Raw genomic sequence first — 17626 nt, 5'->3', positions numbered from 1 at the left:
ATAAACTGGTCATCTCTGTATACCCGTCGCAAAACCCACTGGTTGATGCTTATTTATAAAACTCTTAGGCCTCACTCCCCCTATCTGAGATATCTATTGCAGCCCTCATCCTCCAAATACAACACCCGTTCTGCCAGTCACATTCTATTAAAGGTCTTCAAAGCACCTGGGTCGGTCCTCTTTTCAGTTAGCTGCAGCTAGTGACTGGAACGAGCAGCAAAAAACACTCAAACTGGACAGTTTTATTTCCATCTCTTCATTCAAAGACTCAATCATGGACACTCTTACTGACAGTTGTGGCTGCTTCGCGTAAAGTATTGTTGTCTCTACCTTGCCATTTAGCTGTTGTCTGTGGCCAATAATGTTTGTACAGTGTTTTGTGCTGCTGCCATGTTGTGTTGCTACCATGTTGTAATATGGTGTTGCTGCCATGCTATGTTGTTGTCTTAGGTCTTTCTTTATGTAGTGTTGTTGTGTCTCTCTTGTCGTGATGTGCGTTTTGTCCTATATTTTTATTTTTAATCCCCGTCCCCGCAGGAGGCCTTTTGCCTTTTGGTCGACCGTCATTGTAAATACGAATTTGTTCTTCACCGACTTACCTAGTTAAATAAAAATAAAAAACATTCGAAGCTGACATATAAAAATATTGTTCAGTAGATGGCGCCAAATGATCATGTACTGTCTTCAACCCAAATAAAAGTCAACACATTTACATATATTTAGCAGATGCTCTTATCCAGAGCAACTAACAGGAGTAATTAACTAACTCAAGGGCACATCGACAGATTCCCCCCCCCCCCCCCCCTAATCGGCTACAGATTCGAACCAGCGACCTTCCGGTTACTGGCCCAACCCTCTAAAACACTAGGCTACCTGCTGCCCTCAACACATTTTCAGTTTTGCTTAGCTGGGTGTTGAACAAACACATCAAAAATAAAAGTAAAATATAGGCCGTGATAGATTTACATTAAAGGCTGATATTAGTGTTTCAATGCATCACACACATCATACTACGGTAATAATTAAACACTATTCAACAATCTTATGGGGATTAAATAATACTTGTTATAAATGGGTAGATACGGAGCAGAAAATTATTTTTTAACAAGAACTCATGTTAATGTTATATAGATAAATAGTAAGGCAACCGTGTAAGGAAATATTTTCTACAAAGGAAGTTTCAACTCCTGATCTGTTACATGTAAACTAAGCATGATTAAAAGATAATGTAATTCTCTTCATACAATACCCATTCGCATCCGAGGCAAACATCTCCAACAGATCTACTAGTATAGGAATTTCAATTAAATTAATAGAAGGCATTTGTAATAATTTTCCTTTCAACATCACTTTGGCATGAGATGCAGGCATGGTATGCCTTCAGACGTGAAGCACTTTCTTAGCATCCTTTTTCCTTTTCAGAGGCCCTAGGAACAGAGAGAAAATGGAACACAAAGCACCAGTCAGATATTGTTTTCAAGAAGAGATCTTTGTTCTGTCCTAAGCAAATACAATAACAACCGTATCAAAAAAAAAAGACATGTTATTGTCTCACATGAACTAATGTGAAAATAAACATTCTCCCTGGGGAGAACTTTAGAACCGTACATCTCAGAAAATAGGGTAGCGAAAAGCTCAATAAACACTGAATATACATATATATATATATACACACACATATGTGACATAACCATGGTAGAACTGAGACACTGGTGTGGGGAATGTTAAGATGGGGCAAGACAAGGCACAGCTGGTCGATCAAATTATAAACATTGAAATATACAGTACCAGTCAAAAGTTTGGACACACCTACTCATTCCAGGGTTTTTCTTTATACACATGGAATCATGTAGTAACCAAAAAAGTGTTAAACAAATCAAAATATATTTTATATTTGAGATTCTTCAAATTAGCCACCCTTTTTCATTTCAATTAACAGGTGTGCCTTGTTAAGTTAATTTGTGGAATTTCTTTCCTTAATGTGTTTGAGCCATTCAGTTGTGTTGTGACAAGGTAGGGGTGGTATACAGAAGATAGCCTTATTTGGTAAAAGATCAAGTCCATATTATGGCAATAACAGCTCTAATAAGCAAAGAGAAATGACAGTCAATCATTACTTTAAGACATGAAGGTCAGGAAATCAGGAACATTTCAAGAACTTTGAAAATTTCTTCAAGTGCAGTCGCAAAAACCATCAAGCGCTATGATGAAACTGGCTCTCATGAGGACCGCCACAGGAAAGGAAGACGTTACCTCTGCTGCTGAGGATAAGTTCATTAGTTACCAGCCTCAGAAATTGCAGCCCAAATAAATGCTTCACAGAGTTCAAGTAACAGACACATCTCAACATCAACTGTTCAGAGGAGACTGCTGAATCAGGCTTTCATGGTCGAATTGCTGCAAAGAAACCACTACTAAAGGACACCAATAAGAAGAGACTTGCTTGGGCCAAGAAACACAAGCAATGGACATTAGACCGGTGGAAATCTGTCCTTTGGTCTGATGAGTCCAAATTGGAGATTTTTGGTTCCAACCGCCGTGTCTTTGTGAGATGCAGAGTCGGTGAACGGATGATCTCTGCATGTGTGGTTCCTAACGTGGAACATGGAGGAGGTGGTGTGATAGTGCTTTGCTGGTGACTGTGATTTATTTAGAATTCAAGGCACACTTAACCAGCATGGCTACCACAGCATTCTGCAGCGATATGCCATCCCATCTGGTTTGCACTTAGTGGGACTATCATTTGTTTTTCAACAGGACAATGACCCACCACACCTCCAGGCTGTGTAAGGGCTATTTTACCAAGAAGGAGAGTGATGGAGTGCTGTATCAGATGACCTGGCCTCCACAATCACCCGACCTCAACCCATTTGAGATGGTTTGGGATGAGTTGGACCACAGAGTGAAGGAAAAGCAGCCAACAAGTGCTCAGCATATGTGGGAACTCCTTCAAGACTGTTGGAAAAGCATTCTACATGAAGCTGGTTGAGTGTGTGCAAAACTGTCAAGGCAAAGGGTGGCTACTTTGAAGAATCTAAAATATTTTAATTTGTTTAACACTTTTGGTTACTACATGATTCCATGTGTTAATTCATAGTTTGTCTTCACTATTATTCTACAATGTAGAAAATAATAAAAAATAAAGAAAAACCCTTGAATGAGTAGGTGTGTCCAAACTTTTGGCTGGTACTACAAGTCAAACACTCTTAAAGGCAGTGTACTGTATCGCTTCAGACAAAAATGGTTGACTGATGTTTATCCTGATTTTTCCCCCCCCTGATATTCACTTGTCTCTCACTCCCAGTTTAGCATGCAAAAATTGTAGGCAAACCGATGTTACTGGTTTGACTGGGATAGTTGTCTTTTAACGTTGATGGACAATAGCATCTCTCGACATCTCTGTCACTACAGGCGATAATTCGTCGTTGGAAAAAGATGCAGGGATACGAACGGCCTTATGACTTAAACGGATGCAACAGTGCACTGGATCACGGTGATGACATTCCTGGTGGTGCTCTGCACCAAGTGTAATATTACAGTGTTAACATTTTGTTAGCTTTACTTATAAAGGGACACAGGATTTTGTAATTACATTACAATTATACTAAACAAAAATATAAACGCAACATGTAAAGTGTTGGTCACATGTTTCATGAGCTGAAATAAAAGATCCCAGAAATTTTCCATATAGACAAAAAGCTTATTTCTCTCAAATTTTGTGCACAAATTTGTTTTTATCCCTCTTAGTGAGTATTTCTCCTTTGCCAAGATAATCCATCCATCTGACAGGTGGGGCATATCAAGAAGCTGATTACACAGCATGAACATTCCCACAGGTGCAGCTTGTGCTGGGGACAATAAAAGGCCACTCTAAAATGCGGTTTTGTCACACAACATAATACAACAGATATCTCAAGTTGAGGGAGCGTGCAATTGGAATGCAGACTGCAGGAATGTCCACCAGAGCTATTGCCAGAGAATTGAATTAATTTCTCTACCGTAAGCCGCCTCCAATGTAATTTTATTGATTTTGGCAGTACGTCCAACCTGCCTCACAACCACGTGAAACCACGCCAGCCCAGGACCTCCACATCTAGCTTCTTCACCTGCGGGATCGTCTGAGACCAGCCACCTGGACAGCTGATGGAACTGAGGAGCATTTCTTTCTGTAATAAAGCCTTTTTTGGGGGGAAAACTAATTCTGATTGGCTGAGCCTGGCTCCCCAGTGGGTGGGCCTATGCCCTCACAGGCCCACCCATGGCTGCGCCCCTGCCCATTCATGTGAAATCCATAGATTAGAGCCTAATTTATTTATTTCAATTGACTTGTTTCCTTATATGAACTGTAACTCAGTAAAAGCATTGAAATTGTTGCATGTTGCGTTTATATTTTTGTTCAGTATACATGAATTAAGACAAAATCCACAGAGGGATGGAAACCAGCTCCCGTTTTATAAAAGTTTTACTAAAAGAAGTATGTACAAAGAGGCATTCGTAAAAAGTGCAAACTAACCATGATAACTATCTTTTTCTTCATACGTTCATTTCATATCACACAGATATAAATGCATCCAACGCTGAACAGTGATGTGGGACAATAAGACACCAAGTGGAGGCCAGTGACTCTGTATCAACATTGAAGGCAATGAACGCAGACAAATTCATCCCATATTGAACAGCTGCTAATAGTCTTTCTGAGGAGGAACACAACGATAACCTCATCATACTGAGACCAGATACTATTTCTTAGATAACTTAAATAGGTAACACGTAAGTGTCCAATAATTATTCCAGCATATGGTGGTCAGGTCATTTCTCATAGAGGCCAAAAGGCATGTGGATACTGTAGTAAAATGTTGATGACTAAATAAAGTATGCTTTTGCTGAGTGTACAGAAATAGCTAAGTCATGAACATAGTCTTAAATTTCAGATAAATACTTTTCTTGATCTAAACTGTATCAATTAGTTTTTTTCCTGATATTTCACACTGAAAAATGACCACAGACAAATTGTGAGAAATATCACCTGCCTTATGAATTCCAATTGTAAAGCATTTTCAAACTGCCTTTAATAAGTCTATCAATTCATTTGTTTAATGTCAATGATACTAACCCAGACTTAAGATATAATTCTATATACAGGCCTACTTATTTATGCATTTTAAATTATATGAATTGGCTGTAGGTCAAAAGACTATGAGCAGCTGTATCTGAATTTCTAACCCAATCCAACACCAACAGCCCAAAAGTAAACAAAAACTAAATAAACCAATTCATGACAAAAATGATTTTAGCTGCCTAAAAATACAGTATATTGTCCTTGTCAGCTTGATGATTTTAAAGAAACCATTCTTGCAAAATCTAAGCAAGTATGTTCAATATTCTCTGGTAACATTGGGATTTAACTTCGATTTAAAGAGAAAAGCTCCTTCATTTAATATGATAATAAAGCAGACTTGAGTGTAAAAAAAAACACCCACAACTAATGCTTTACCATTTGATACTTGTCCAGTTTACTCTGTGTTTTTTGCTCAGAGACAAACACTTTCCACTTTGACAAAAAACATTAAAACATTCCATCAACTCCAGTTGATATCTAAAAAAAAAAAAAAAAAAGACATCTTAGAGAACAGTTTGTGTATAAATATGAGCATGAGCATATTTCCACAAACCTGTCACAATTATTCGAAGCAAAAAATGAAATTATAAATGTGATATTATTTATACATTTTCAACTTTTGTCAACAAATGATATCATTACTGTACAAATGAAAGAGAAAAGGCACAGCATGACCATTAGCTCAGGTGGTGCCCAAACTAGCCCGGCCCACCCTAAACTAGCCTCCCTTTTAGGCGCCGTTAGGATGGGATTAGATTAGTTGGGTCTACTTCAGAAATTAAAGTACACCTGAAGAGCTCAAACGAGAGCAGACAGAAATAAATTAATTCCGGAACACCTCAAACTCCTTTTCAGTTTCTAGGTTTACAGACATTTATAAAGTCGCCATGCCAATTGGAAATCTTTCAACTATATTCCATTATAGTTCAGATGGACAACCATCTCTGCAGTACTCCACTAAATCAGGCCTTTATGGTAGAATGGCCAGACTCTGTCTGAAGAGCTGTATCCAAGTAACTAGGTTTCTTGAAGACCATAACTTAAATTTAAAAAACCACAAAAGTTGCAGCTGTATTTTAAGTCCTCTGGCAAGTCATCTGGATATGTAGTAAGGCTTTCTTTTGATTAAAAATACATTGTTTAAGGCAAAGAGGGGTCTGTAGAGAACTAAGTATTGAAAGCAAAGATATTCCCAGAGGCATGATTAACATGAACAGAATATCACAAGTTTTCATACTTCACCCTCTTGTGCTTTCAGAAAGTATTGAAACTTAGCAGACTACTGCACGAAAACAGAGTTAAAATCTCTGGCTACCCATTCCATTATAGGCAGAATAAACTGATGGATAGTCTGAGGAAAAACAACCTTGGGCTATCTACAGAACTAAAATACAGAGATGCCCTACCCCTTCCATTTGTATCAAAAAAATCTATTGATATGAAGTTCCCAAATTAAATATAAGTACCGTAGCAGAAAGATAAAGATGGAAAGCAAAGTTTGTTTTAGTCCAGATGGAAAAATAATGAGATTTGAAAGGAAGAAGAGAAGGACAGACAGGATTGCAGATCGCTCATTTCACCAGGACTGACTTTGGGAGGAAAGCTTCCGTCTCTGAGTCTCCAGCGCCGTCGGCGAGACTGTGGCTGGAAGAGGAGAGGGTAGCAGTAGACGGGGAGGGAGCAGCTGCTTTGGGCAGACTATACATATAGACGGCTCCAATGACCAGACCAGCACCCAGAGTGAAGAGGAGGTCCACGTGGAACCCAAAGAGGTAGACAGAGACTACAGTGGAGACGATGATGGAAAAGGAAGTGGCGAACCCCTTCAGGATGTTGTCTGCGTACTTCACTACCACCGCCACCAGTAAACCCCCAAAAGCCTGGTTAAAGATGACGCCCCACACCATGGGTGTGTACCCAAACAGGAAGCCCTTCTCTGCAATGGCAAGGCCATCGTTCCACCACATCCCCAGCAGGCCTAGTAGAGTGCCAAATATGCCCAGCTGGATGTTCCTCATCCACACAGAGGCTGAGCTGCCCTTAAGGATTTTCTCAAAGTACACTCCAGCAAAGCCAGAGGAGAGGCAGGACACTATCACTGCCACCAGTCCTTTGGCATAGTTCTGGCTCGGTCCAGTGACTGTAGTCTCCTTCCGTTTTCCTTCCTGCTCCAGTTGTACAATAGCAACCCCAGCGAACAGCAGGAGCAGGGACAGCCACTGAATCCGTGATAGGCTCTTCCGCAGCATCAGCACAGAGAAAAGGGCTGTGGTCAGAATTTTCAGCTGGTAGGTCACCTGGAGAAATAACCACAACATTCATTAAACCAAACAGCATTTACCAACATACATTTAGCATATTGCAGACTAAAATCATTTTTTTTAAATGTAAAAAGGCTTACAGGAGGGTATGGGGAAAAACAAACAAATTGCATTATAGGCTATTGTGGGGTACTCAAGGGGTTTATGCTTGTGGTAAAGTGATTTGCTATGAGATATCATAATCAAGGATGTGACGCTAGAAGAAACACATCATCTCATTACCGGGCAGCCAGAGCAACTAACCTGGAAAGTAGCTGCTGGTAAATTGGATATAGCCACATACTGGAGGTTGTTCTGCAAGGTATAGATGAGGGCTGGGACAGCCAGTTTAAGCGTGTCCTTGTATTGGATGACAATGGAGTTGTAGTGCAATACAATAAACTCCTTTAGGTTTCCTGGGAGAGGGAGAGAGCGAGTTGATTGTAAGGAACAGGTGAAAATGCCAACCAACACATTTACATTTTGCAGGTAGGTCATGTGTATTGACAACACAAATTAGCCAAGTATTGAACTTTAAAAACAATGCCAAAAAAAAATCTGCAGTAAACACAATGTAAATGGAAATATTTAAGATGAATAAAGTTCATATTCAGTTAAGAGTAATTAACACAATGCTTCCAGTGCTATATTCATTTGTGTACTGGTTGATGGTCAGTAGCAGAATTGTTACTGAATGTTATGGGTTGTTATGTCGTTTGATAGTGATTGACGTCCGGGCTACTGAAGGTACAAGGACCCAGGACACACTGATTATTATTGTATTGATGACATTATGAACACCGATTCTGTAGCAGCTGGCAAAGTCACTGTCTTTTGTTTTGACTTCGTACAAGATTCTCAGGCTGATGTTTGTAGAACATTGGGTACGGTCTGATTAGAATATTAAGGGCCTGTCTCCAATTCCTGTTCTTTGCTTCTGCTCTGGAGGTGTTCTCCCTGAATTCTTGTAAAACATTTCTGTTTGATATTATCAACGACTGCGCTCCTTGGTTCAACACTCCTTGGTTCAACACATTAACCCATTCTACTAAGCTATATGGAATGTTTAATACAGGTCAAACCAAGCATCATTTTGCTATTTGATATAGAATTTTAAGACCCCTTGAAGTAAAAAAAATAGTTACTCAGTACTTTGTTGAAGCACCTTTGGCAGCGATTACAGCCAACCTGTATTTGGGGAGTTTCATCCATTCTCTGCAGATCCTCTCAATGCACAACTATTTTCCGGTCTCTCCAAAGATGTTCGATCGGGTTCAAGTCGGGGCTCTAGCTGGGTCAGTCAAGGACATTCAGAGACTTGTCCCGAAGGCACTCCTGCATTGTCTTAGCTATGTGCTTAGGGTCATTGTCCTGTTGGAAGGTGAACCTTCGCCCCAGTCTGAGGTCCTGAGTGCTCATGATGCTGCCACCACCATGCTTCATCGTAGGGATCGTGCCAGGTTTCCTCCAGATGTGACACTTGTTATTCAGGCCAAAGAGTTCAATCTTGGTTTCATCAGACCAGAGAATATTGTTTCTCATGATCTGAGTTCTTTAGGTGCCTTTTGGCAAACTCTAAGCGGGCTGTCATGTGCCTTTTAATGAGGAGTGGCTTTCGTCTCACCACTCCACCATAAACACCTGATTGGTGGAGTGCTGCAGAGATGGTTGCGCATCTGGAATGTTCTCCCATCTCCACAGCGAAGTCTTTAGCTCTGTCAGACTGACCATCTGGTTCTTGGTCACCTCCCTAACATAGGCCCTTCTCCCCCGATTGCTCAGTTTGGCCGGGCGGCCAGCTCTAGGAAGAATCTTGGTGGTTCCAGACTTCTTCCATTTAAGAATGAGGGAGGCCACTGTGTTCTTGGGGACCTTCAATGCTGCAGAAATGTTTTGGTACCCTACCCCAAATCTGTGACTCGACACAATCCTGTCTGAGCTCTACAGACAATTCCTTCAACCTCATGGCTTAGTGCACGTCAGAGCAAAATCTATCAACTGTGGGACCTTTCCAAATCATGTCCAATCAATTAAATTTACCACAGGTGGACTCTAATCAAGTTGTAGAAATATGATCAATGGAGGACGATCAATGGAAACAGGATTCACCTTAGCTCAATTTCGAGTCTCATAGCAAAGGGACTTATGTGTAATAAGGTATCTTTTTTATTTTTAATACATTTGCAAAAATGTTTAAAAAACACTTTTTGCTTTGTGATTATAGGGTATTGTGTGTAGATTAATAATTTTTTAATCCATGTTAGAATAAGGCTGTAAAATAACAAAATGTGGAAAAAGGGAAGGGGTCCGAATACTTTCTGAATGCACTGCACATGTTCGTGAGTCTCACCTTTACCCAGAGGCGTCATATTAGTTTTGTAGCCCAAACTGTTCAGATAGAAGTTGGCAGATCAGCTGTACCGACTTCAGATAAGTCTCAAGACGCTTGTGGGGGTCATAGAGCAAAACAGAGAACACCCTTGTGTTCGTGAGAGTCTCATCTGTTCACCATAGTTTGTAGGCCAAACTGTTCAGACAATTTTGTGAGAATACCGATTTTCGAGATGTCTCATGGTCTGACACCGCTCCAGCTCTGCCAGCAGATGCGGAAGTGCGACAGACGGATGCAGGGGATTGAGATGCATCCAATGCAAAAAAACATATCTAGAACTTAAACTGACAGATTTTTATTGGGGATTTTGTATTATGCTAATTACATTTCCGTACAGGCGCGGACATTGACCTTAGGGGGTTTCAATATTCAATAATTGAGGCTTACCTTTTCTCTGGAATAAAATGATGAGAAGGCAGGTAAGTACTTTGAGCACCTCTGCCATAACCACTGCAGAGGTGGTGAAGAAACGATCACCGGGCAGCGTACGGACATAGCGAATGCTGAGGATGAGAGAGGCATTCTGGACAACAAGGATGGCCAAACTGATGTATTTCAGCTTTCTGTTCACTGTAGTAAGAAGACAACATCAGATGACATCATTAGACTACTTTGCATGCATAGCTGAAAATCCAAGCCAGTTGAACCAGATGAAAATCTATTCTCACAAGACATAGACAGAGCATAGCTTTGGGACAACTTCGGGAGTCTGTGTATTGGTTGGAACCCCTCTGTCGTCACCCCCCAAAAAAGTTTCCTATCAACAAAACCATATGTATAATTTCTAAGAATTTTACTTATCAGACATAAAGTGAAGTTGTTCCTAGCTATCAAAGAAACATCTGAATCCAACTTTTGTCCAAACTGTACCATATTCCTGCTGTGTAAACAGTGGTAGATTTTGTGGTAGGAAGTCTTGCGTGGTCTAATGGCAGCCCGCTGTCTAACTCGGCAGGAATATGGTGCGGTTAGGACAACACTTGCATTGTGACGTTTATTTGATAGCAAGGGATAAGAACGTTGCCAGCCAATATGGCTACGACTGGGTCACGTCCATAGATGCAGAACAAAAAGACTGAACGACTGAGTCCCGTCTCTGGCAACCGAACTGATTGAACAAACGAACAGCCGGCTTGGGTTGCAACCCTAGATGTGTAGGGACTATAACTTGTAGAAGGAAGATATTAATCCAAATAACGTTTATGAAAATATGTCAATCATTATTTGAATATGTTGTATAAAAGTGATAATGCCCTCAAAGCCGGTGTTTGGAGAATATATTGGTACGGTTTGCCATCTCAGGCCTAACAACACCCGTGCCAATATATCCTCCAAACACCGGCTTCGAGGGCATTATCACTTAAATACCATGGCTATAATTTAACACATTTGTCGCTAGAAATGTGTTCAACATGCACTGAAGTAGCTAGCTGGCATGTTTAAGCAGATAGCTACAGTTGTTGCCTTGGTAACCAAACAAAATGACTTGCTAAACCAAAACATCAGTCCTAGCCTGCTATTATGAAAATTGAATTTAACAATGCCAATAATGTTTTCAATTTCACTTTTACTTTCAAAAGCAAACAGAACATATAATAAACTACTGTGCTGATTTATACCGTGCATTATTTAGGCAATAAGGCCCGTGGGGGTGTGGTATACAGCCAATATACTACAGCTAAGGGCTGGTCTCTAACGCACAACGCAACTCGGAGTGCCTGGATACAGCCATTAGCCGTGGTATATTGGCCATATACCACAAACACCCACAATGGCTTATTGCTATTATAAACTAGTTACCAATGTAATTAAAGCAATAAAAATAAATGCTTTGTCATACCCGTTGGTATAAGATCTGATAAACCACCGCTGTCAGCCAATCAGCATTCAGGGCTCGAACCACACAGTTTACAATTATTCATATCTGCCTACTGTATGATAAAAGACTACTCTTTTCACATTTTCCTTCTAGTTGTCTGACTTGTTTGGTTGGTTCATATTAGTTACATTAAGGCGCAGTTAATTCAAACAGGTGTGAGGAGTTTCTGACCCCACCCTTACCTGGCTGTAAAGACAGAGAAAGAAAAGTTCCACATCACCAAAGTTACAACACACACACAGGCTCAATGCATGAAAGAGGTTATAGCTAACGTTTTGAATGCAACTTTCAGAGATATATATATAAACGCTGAATAACAGGCCATATCCTCTGCCTGGATACTTTATTAATGAACTAGGTAGCTATTTTAAAATAGTTAGATACGAGCCACCGGATACACTGACTGACACTGCTGTAGCTGTATAGTTAGCTAGCTAACGTTAGCTAAATGAGCTAGCATGGCTAGCAAATCAACACAGTGCAGTCAGCTAAACATCCTGCTAACTAGCAGCTGAACAAAATATAGTTTTACCTTCACTCTGTCTAGGAGAAGCCGTCTTCTCCTCTCCGACTCCTGTCCCTTGGCCGTTGTTGTTGCCCCCTGCCATGTTGGCATTGACGTTATGTGAACTGGAATGTGTTGTCACCTAGCCAGCGAGCTAATTCCTTGCCTTTGACTTTCACCTAATGTTAGCTAATTTAGCACTGGTAGCTAGATTGCGTCCAATTGCTGTTGCAGCCCCTTTCAACCGTCAACTGACAACGAGTGCTAGGATTCCCAACCCCACTAGCTGAGCCATTCCACGTTACGATTAAAACACTGATGTGTTGTTTTTCGTTTTTACTTCACAATCATTTCCTTGTTCGCTGGCACATTCACAAAACCCCCAGAGCTTCCAGTACAGATGATCCTATTGGTTGTTGGGTTGAGGGACAGCATCTCCGTCGTTCGGTGGTATTGATAGGACCAATGGAATGGTCTAAAATGTGCAAACCCCGTCGATGCAAACATAACGAACTCGCCAATTAACCGCCATTACTGTCCTCATCTTCTGCAGACCATAAACACGACTACCGTATTTCAACATTAGCCTAAAATGATTACGCCAGACTCAAATTATAGGCTACGGCAGCATTGCACTAGAGCTGTGAAAGAAAGTATCAACTAATGGTCCGCCTGTCTTTGATGAGAGAAACCAAGTTTGATATGCTGAATATGGTTGGTTGATCATTGTACAACCAGGACAGACTGGGATCTTAAAATTGATCCTCTAATGGACCCATACCAATTTATACGATCCTCAAGCTTCTTAAATATCCCAAAAGTGTTAACCAACAGTCACATAACTGCCTTTCACACACACAGTACTGGTGCTTGCCCACAGGGTGAGGTACTAAACCATGCTGCCCTGTGGTTGCCTTGCCTTTTACAAAAAAAGATTGCAGTCAGAGTGCAGTTTATCTGCAGTATGATGCCATAGTTTTTTTACTGCTGTAATTTTGCATTGTAACTGCAGTTACAGAGCAGTATAACTGCAGTATGATCCCACAGTTTTATTTAATGCAGTAGTTTTGCAGTGTAACTGTAGTTACAGTGCATTATAACTGCAGTACACTGCAGTTATTCTGCAATTACTGTGTCCAAAATACCAGTCGACTGCCATTACTGCAGTTTCAAAACGGTCATCTTTTTTTGTCAGGGACACCCCATTGCCTGTTTATGAGTGCTGTTGTCATTCGTTTTGATATAACAACTCAGTGATGGTTCAAACTTCCAACTGCTATCAAGCCCTTTAAATGGAGGCCTATCCTTCCTATATGTGTTTGACTTATTACAAAGGCACTCTAAATGAGTGAGGTCTAATCTTGTGAAATCATGATTAATGAAAACCAAACAGTAGAGAGAAACACTAACAGCCTTTATGTACACTTAAGAATCAAGAATTTGACAGAATGTGTCTCCTGAAATTCTCATTTAATGTAAAGAGATTTGTGACAACTGGCAGTGTATAAAACAATACATAAGTATTTACAACAAATATGACTATGCTACCTCAGCTCATTGACTATGATTATGTCAATGATAGTTTTAAACAATCAAGTGGAATTATGTTTTTTTTATCCCATTTTCATGACAAGATTTCAATGTAGATTTCTCTTCCATTGGGTAAATTGAGTCATGAATGTTTTTGGAAAGAGAAAATGTTTGTCGTTACAGTCCCATCATTAAGGTAGGATTTAGATTAAGGCATACGATGAAGTCTCATCAAAATTTAAACAACAACATATATACATACATACAATTGGTCATGTGGGTTCCTCTTGCAACAAAAGAACAAAAGTAAATAAATAACACAAAAGTAAATCACCCAGTTTTGAACGCTGTCTATTGTCTAGAACAGTCACTGGTTAAAACACTGAGGCATTTACTTCAGGTAAACCTTCAAACTCCACAGAAAACAAGAACATACATCCTAGGAAGGAAAATGGAAGCACAGATTTGAACTTCCCTCCAAGATAAAGTACGTGAAAGATCATCCAGTTTATTTTCTGGTTTGGACACATTCTTGGATGATTCATTGCTGTGGTGTTGATAAAACCCTTGGAGGCCTGCCCATCACAAAAAATTACACAGACATTCTAAATGTCAATCCTGAAGGATAGTATTACATCCTGGATACTATTTGACATTCTAAATGTGTTTAAGTTCCAAAATAATATGCAAATATTCTTTTGCAGAGAAAACAGTGTCAAAGTCCCATTCCCAAGACTACTCAGCTCCAGCGAATAAGTCCATTGTATGAGGCGTATGAGCCTGACTTGCGTGTCCATAGAGATGTTGCCTTGCCTGTGTCACTACCAAACTATCAGGACAAAATCCATGGAAAATTTAAGATTTCCATAGTGCTCCGGATTACTGTTGTTTTGTAGTCCTCTATTCCTCTTGAAACGAGGTAACTTAAATAACCTGTAAAACCAGGTCTTCACATGGAAAAGTATGTGATCTCAACCAAATCACATTAAATAATAGAATCAAATGGTATCAGAAACTTCGACATGCCTCCAGTATAACTGATGTAAACAGAAAGTCCAACCCTAAAGATAAATAAATAGTAATTGAAATAAATACCCATAAATGATTTCAAAAAATAATGAAGCATACATGTCTCTTTCCAATATATTACTATGGAATGTGCCGTTTTGTAACACTTATGAAGATAATTTAGATATAGTTTGCCTTGGCTCAAGATAAGTGTGTGATACATTTCTTTGTACTAAGGTAGTACATTAGTGCAGTATTTTTTGTATAATAATTGTCAAATTAAAATAGTATTGCAACACCACAAAATTATAAATAAATAGCTTTCCATAGGGGGACTTGATAAGTTAAGCACAGTGAATATAAGATAAGAGTGATCTTAATTAAAAGGCATCTGAAGTTTCTTTAGCCACCCAATAGTATCCAGGAATCATAGGCTTGACTGGCTTGGCAAAGAGTTGTGATCCCCATGCAAGTCTCCACTGTCGTTAGATGACTCCATCCAGGGATGGAGTAAAATCTCTTCTAAGCTTGGCCGATCTTCTGGTCTGTAGGCAAGGCACCAACGAACCAAAGACTGGCACTCTGGGGGGGGGGGGGGGGGGGGATTTTCAGTCATGATGAATTGTATTTAGAAATGAAATCCAGAATTTGTTCTGTCATTGCCCTAGAAATGTTGTCAGATAGTAAGAATAGGCCTATGTAGTAATGTACCTTTTGAAATGCGTTTGGTGAAACTTGGCGTGGCCTGCACAATGTCTCTGTCCCTCTCGAAGGGGATGTCCCCGCAAACCATGTCGAAGAGAAGCACTCCAAGTGACCAGACAGTCAGGGACCGGGCATGGTAGTGTTGATGTTGGATCCACTCAGGAGGACTGTACACTCTGGTGCCTAGTGAGAGAAAGGGATGGTTACATTACTAACAAAAAAAAATAAGATGCATCAATACTTCTAAAATAAGTTTAGAAGGGTACATATGGATATCATAAGTAGTGTTTTTCACTCACCCTCAAATTCTGTGTAAGCAGTGTCTTTGAGCAGAGCACCGGAGCCAAAGTCAATGATCTTAACATCTCCTGTCCGAGTGTCGACTAAAATGTTCTCATCCTTCACATCCCTATGCACGATCCCCTGTGCTTGACAGAACCGCAGCGCTTCCACTATCTGGAGCATGAACCTGGAAAAAGAAGCCTTAATTAGAATATCATATAAAATCCCATTAATGAGCACCGAAAACCCAGCAGCCTCCCAAACATGGAAACATAGTGGAGATGATCAACCTGTGAGTGAAATAGGTCTACTGACTTGAAACAGTCATATACCTTTGTGCAAGTGGTTCGTCCAGGGCTCCCCGCTCTGTGATGAAGTCAAAGAGGTCCTGACTGGGTTGTGGTCTTTCGAACACGATGAGGAATCCCTGTCCTGGCACCTCAAACCAGTCCAGCATCCTGATCACCCCATGGTGCCAGGGTCCTGCCCCTGCACCACCCCCCAGCTGTAAGAGCAGGGCTATCTCCATGGGTACCAGGTTGGGTCCATCTGGCTGTTGGCAGAGAGAGCGAGAGGGAGGGTTAGTATTATGACTAGGTCAGCATCAATATACTTGTTCCGAAAACACATGAGAATAAAAATAGTATTTTTACATATATTGACATTTGTTTTTTGGTCCAGACAGGGGAAGTACTGATACTAAGTTCCTAAAAAATCAAAAATAAATAATATATATATTTGAGGAAAAACCCTACCACGTAATTTCCACAAAATTACAACTACGTCACGGTTATGAAAAAACAAAATGTGGTTTCTCTTCCATTTCCAGCAGAGGGCATGAAATACCAGCTTTTTGTTTCCACACATGACAAGACTGTCAGGTGTACAAGAATGGTAACCACAAAAAAAATACAATTGGCAGAAGCCCCAACAAGACATAAAGGCATATCTTAAATCATATAAAGTTTTTTTTAAACTTACCAATCGCGCCCATTGCTGCACTCTGTCACTTGAAACTTGCTTAATTGCCACCTAAGGATAAATAAACAAGTGTTCATATATCCATTTTTTAAAAGTTGGTCTAAAAACACGTTTTGAATTTTTGTTAATGTCATTGACTATTTTCTCGTCACTTGAAAGAAAAAAATGAAATACAATATTTTGCTGTAAGTACCTGCAGACCATCTGAGATGCGTTGACCAGCAAAGACAGACCCAAATCCACCACTTCCAAGAAGCGCACCGAATTGGTAATGCTTCTCAAAGGACTCTTTACCTGTGGTGTCAAATAACATACATCAAAACATAGTCAAAGTTGTAATGAATTGTAATGTAGGGTAGGATATGTAAGAAACTGTCTCTGTGTTCACTACATTGTGTCATTACTAGGTATGTGTCTTGCTTGTTGTGAAAGCAAATATTTGTACTGGCTATACCTCCTGTCTTGATCAACCTTGATATTCCAGTCAAACGTGAACCATACATTAATGACACATAATAAGCCATTAAATGAAAAACATATGGCACTGGCACCTCCAAATTCTTACCGCTTTTTCCTTTGACATCCTCCTGATCCAATTGCAGCTCAACACTACGTTTGTCCAACATTTTTATAAATTGAATGTATCCGAAGTAAAAACAGTTGTGTAGATTTAGTTCAAGGTTATGTCCATTTCGAATTTAATCCGTGAAGAATCTTCAGTTTTCAAAATATCCAACACAGAGCAAGTTGCTGTAGACAGATGCGCTTCCCAGAAAGACCAATTTGCACAACAAACTGACACGTCTGGCCAAAGAAAGTTTGTTGCTGTTTTTAAGGTTAAAGCGGTGAACACGCCCACACAAAGCACCAGTCCAATCACCGCGGCATTAGTGATAGTATTTTGAATTGTGGTCCAATCACAATG

At 40.0% G+C, this 17626-nt stretch overlaps 2 protein-coding genes across 3 annotated transcripts; both read right to left on the bottom strand.

Annotated features, from left to right (window-relative positions):
- Positions 1-957: 957 nt before the first annotated feature.
- Positions 958-12626, bottom strand: slc35a2 (solute carrier family 35 member 2). 2 transcript variants are annotated; one of them, XM_039011209.1, is made up of 5 exons: positions 12223-12613; positions 10199-10381; positions 7684-7835; positions 6710-7416; positions 958-1427 (listed from the first exon to the last, which is right to left on the bottom strand). In XM_039011209.1, the coding sequence occupies exons 1-5, from the start codon at positions 12296-12298 to the stop codon at positions 1400-1402; spliced, it is 1146 nt and encodes a 381-aa protein (XP_038867137.1). In that variant the 5' UTR covers positions 12299-12613; the 3' UTR covers positions 958-1399. The 2 variants fall into 2 exon arrangements, with proteins under 2 accessions (XP_038867137.1, XP_038867136.1); XM_039011208.1 differs by lacking the exon at positions 958-1427 and adding an exon at positions 4445-5596 and having other exon boundaries at positions 12223-12626.
- A 1020-nt stretch (positions 12627-13646) lies between these two features.
- pim2 (Pim-2 proto-oncogene, serine/threonine kinase) lies at positions 13647-17500 on the bottom strand. The gene is made up of 7 exons (XM_039011207.1): positions 17267-17500; positions 16895-16995; positions 16702-16752; positions 16053-16273; positions 15738-15907; positions 15445-15621; positions 13647-15315 (listed from the first exon to the last, which is right to left on the bottom strand). The coding sequence occupies exons 1-7, from the start codon at positions 17325-17327 to the stop codon at positions 15161-15163; spliced, it is 936 nt and encodes a 311-aa protein (XP_038867135.1). The 5' UTR covers positions 17328-17500; the 3' UTR covers positions 13647-15160.
- Between the last annotated feature and the right edge of the window lie 126 nt (positions 17501-17626).

This window comes from Salvelinus namaycush, chromosome 16 (assembly GCF_016432855.1).
Source record: "Salvelinus namaycush isolate Seneca chromosome 16, SaNama_1.0, whole genome shotgun sequence".
Lineage (NCBI taxonomy): Eukaryota > Metazoa > Chordata > Actinopteri > Salmoniformes > Salmonidae > Salvelinus > Salvelinus namaycush.
This window is presented reverse-complemented; position numbering and strand designations above follow the sequence as displayed.

Bases quoted from the DNA above. Each gene is read 5' to 3' on its own strand.
- slc35a2 (XM_039011208.1), bottom strand. From the start codon at position 12,298: ATGGCAGGGGGCAACAACAACGGCCAAGGGACAGGAGTCGGAGAGGAG. The intron at 10,382-12,222 runs GTAAAACTATAT...TTCTTACTACAG, and splicing joins TTCTCCTAGACAGAGTGAAG to TGAACAGAAAGCTGAAATAC. The intron at 7,417-7,683 runs GTTAGTTGCTCT...TTATTTCTCCAG, and splicing joins TACCAGCAGCTACTTTCCAG to GTGACCTACCAGCTGAAAAT.
- pim2 (XM_039011207.1), bottom strand. From the start codon at position 17,327: ATGTTGGACAAACGTAGTGTTGAGCTGCAATTGGATCAGGAGGATGTC. The intron at 15,622-15,737 runs GTGAGTGAAAAA...TTCTCTCACTAG, and splicing joins TGCTTACACAGAATTTGAGG to GCACCAGAGTGTACAGTCCT. The intron at 15,316-15,444 runs GTACATTACTAC...CCCCCCCCCCAG, and splicing joins CACCAAACGCATTTCAAAAG to AGTGCCAGTCTTTGGTTCGT.